The 2,500-nt window shown below is 62.1% G+C and overlaps 1 protein-coding gene across 1 annotated transcript in view; it reads left to right on the forward strand.

Annotated features, from left to right (window-relative positions):
* The window catches only part of LOC117969244 (protein shisa-7-like), a 16,567-nt gene that overhangs the window by 514 nt on the left and 13,553 nt on the right, over positions 1 to 2,500 (forward strand). Inside the window, exon 2 of the mRNA XM_059018555.1 lies at positions 416 to 613. Coding sequence (XP_058874538.1) covers positions 416 to 613 — 198 coding nt within the window. The remainder of the gene's footprint in view (positions 1 to 415; positions 614 to 2,500) is intronic.

Genomic DNA, 2,500 nt, shown 5'->3' on the forward strand with positions numbered 1-2,500 from the left:
TACTCTCTTCCTCTCTCCTCTCTTCCTCCTCTCCTCATCTCCTCTCTCCTCTCGTCCTCTCCTCCTCTCCCTTCTCTCCTCTCTCCTCTCTCCTCCTCTCTTCCTCTCTCCTCTGTTCCTCCTCACCTCCTCTCTCCTCCTCTGTTCCTCCTCTCCTCCTCTCTTCCTCTCTCCTTTGTTCCTCCTCTCCTCCTCTCCTCTCTCCTCTCGTCCCCTCCTCTCCCTTCTCTCCTCTCTCCTCTCTCTCCTCTCCCTCTCTCCTCCTCTCTCCTCCTCTCCTCTCTCCCTCTCCCTCTCTCCTCTCCTCTCTCTCCTCCTCCTCTCTCTCCTCTCTCCTCTCCTCCTCTCTCCTCCTCTCCTCTCTCCCTCTCCCTCTCTCTCCTCTCCTCCTCTCCTCCTCTCCTCCTCTCTCTCCTCTCCTCCTCTCTCCTCTCTCCTCTCCTCTCTCCTCTCCCTCTCAGAGCTCTGGTTGATATTCTTCGTCATCAGTCTGCTTCAGTCCAGCATGGTGAGCGGAACAACAGCACTGTACTGGGATCCAACACTGACACTGGGAGCAGCCGACCACCCAAGAACTTATATACTCCAGTGCTGCCGAGCAAAGACAATCGCAGTGAGTCAGTCCCTCCCAGTCTCTCCCAGTCCCCCCAGTCTCTCCCAGTCCATCCCAGCCTCTCCCTCCAACTCTTCTCAGCTCTAACCACTAGAGCCAGCCTCCCTCCCTCCCGCCCAGTCCCTCCTCAGCTCTAACCGCTAGAGCCAGCCTCCCTCCCTCCCTCCCAGTCCCTCCCAGTCCCTCCCTAGCTCCAACCTCTAGAGCCAGCCTCCCTCCCTCCCAGTCCCTCCCAGTCCCTCCCTAGCTCCAACCTCTAGAGCCAGCCTCCCTCCCTCCCAGTCCCTCCTCAGCTCTAACCTCCAGAGCCAGCCTCCCTCCCTCCCAGTCCCTCCTCAGCTCTAACCTCTAGAGCCAGCCTCCCTCCCTCCCTCCCAGTCCCTCCTCAGCTCTAACCTCTAGAGCCAGCCTCCCTCCCTCCCTCCCAGTCCCTCCTCAGCTCTAACCGCTAGAGCCAGCCTCCCTCCCTCCCTCCCAGTCCCTCCTCAGCTCTAACCACTAGAGCCAGCCTCCCTCCCTCCCTCCCAGTCCCTCCTCAGCTCTAACCACTAGAGCCAGCCTCCCTCCCAGTCCCTCCTCAGCTCTAACCGCTAGAGCCAGCCTCCCTCCCTCCCTCCCAGTCCCTCCTCAGCTCTAACCGCTAGAGCCAGCCTCCCTCCCTCCCTCCCAGTCCCTCCTCAGCTCTAACCACTAGAGCCAGCCTCCCTCCCTCCCTCCCAGTCCCTCCTCAGCTCTAACCTCTAGAGCCAGCCTCCCTCCCTCCCTCCCAGTCCCTCCTCAGCTCTAACCACTAGAGCCAGCCTCCCTCCCAGTCCCTCCTCAGCTCTAACCTCTAGAGCCAGCCTCCCTCCCTCCCTCCCAGTCCCTCCTCAGCTCTAACCTCTAGAGCCAGCCTCCCTCCCTCCCTCCCAGTCCCTCCTCAGCTCTAACCTCTAGAGCCAGCCTCCCTCCCTCCCTCCCAGTCCCTCCTCAGCTCTAACCACTAGAGCCAGCCTCCCTCCCTCCCTCCCAGTCCCTCCTCAGCTCTAACCACTAGAGCCAGCCTCCCTCCCTCCCTCCCTTCCAGTCCCTCCTCAGCTCTAACCTCTAGAGCCAGCCTCCCTCCCTCCCTCCCAGTCCCTCCTCAGCTCTAACCGCTAGAGCCAGCCTCCCTCCCTCCCTCCCAGTCCCTCCTCAGCTCTAACCTCTAGAGCCAGCCTCCCTCCCTCCCTCTCAGTCCCTCCTCAGCTCTAACCTCTAGAGCCAGCCTCCCTCCCTCCCTCTCAGTCCCTCCTCAGCTCTAACCACTAGAGCCAGCCTCCCTCCCTCCCTCCCAGTCCCTCCTCAGCTCTAACCTCTAGAGCCAGCCTCCCTCCCTCCCTCCCAGTCCCTCCTCAGCTCTAACCTCTAGAGCCAGCCTCCCTCCCTCCCTCCCAGTCCCTCCTCAGCTCTAACCACTAGAGCCAGCCTCCCTCCCTCCCTCCCAGTCCCTCCTCAGCTCTAACCTCTAGAGCCAGCCTCCCTCCCTCCCTCTCAGTCCCTCCTCAGCTCTAACCACTAGAGCCAGCCTCCCTCCCTCCCTCCCAGTCCCTCCCTAGCTCCAACCTCTAGAGCCAGCCTCCCTCCCTCCCAGTCCCTCCTCAGCTCTAACCACTAGAGCCAGCCTCCCTCCCTCCCTCCCAGTCCCTCCTCAACTCTAACCACTAGAGCCAGCCTCCCTCCCTCCCTCCCAGTCCCTCCTCAGCTCTAACCTCTAGAGCCAGCCTCCCTCCCAGTCCCTCCTCAGCTCTAACCACTAGAGCCAGCCTCCCTCCCTCCCTCCCAGTCCCTCCTCAGCTCTAACCACTAGAGCCAGCCTCCCTCCCTCCCTCCCAGTCCCTCCTCAGCTCTAACCACTAGAGCCAGCCT

The sequence above is a fragment of the Acipenser ruthenus genome, chromosome 60, assembly GCF_902713425.1.
Source record: "Acipenser ruthenus chromosome 60, fAciRut3.2 maternal haplotype, whole genome shotgun sequence".
Lineage (NCBI taxonomy): Eukaryota > Metazoa > Chordata > Actinopteri > Acipenseriformes > Acipenseridae > Acipenser > Acipenser ruthenus.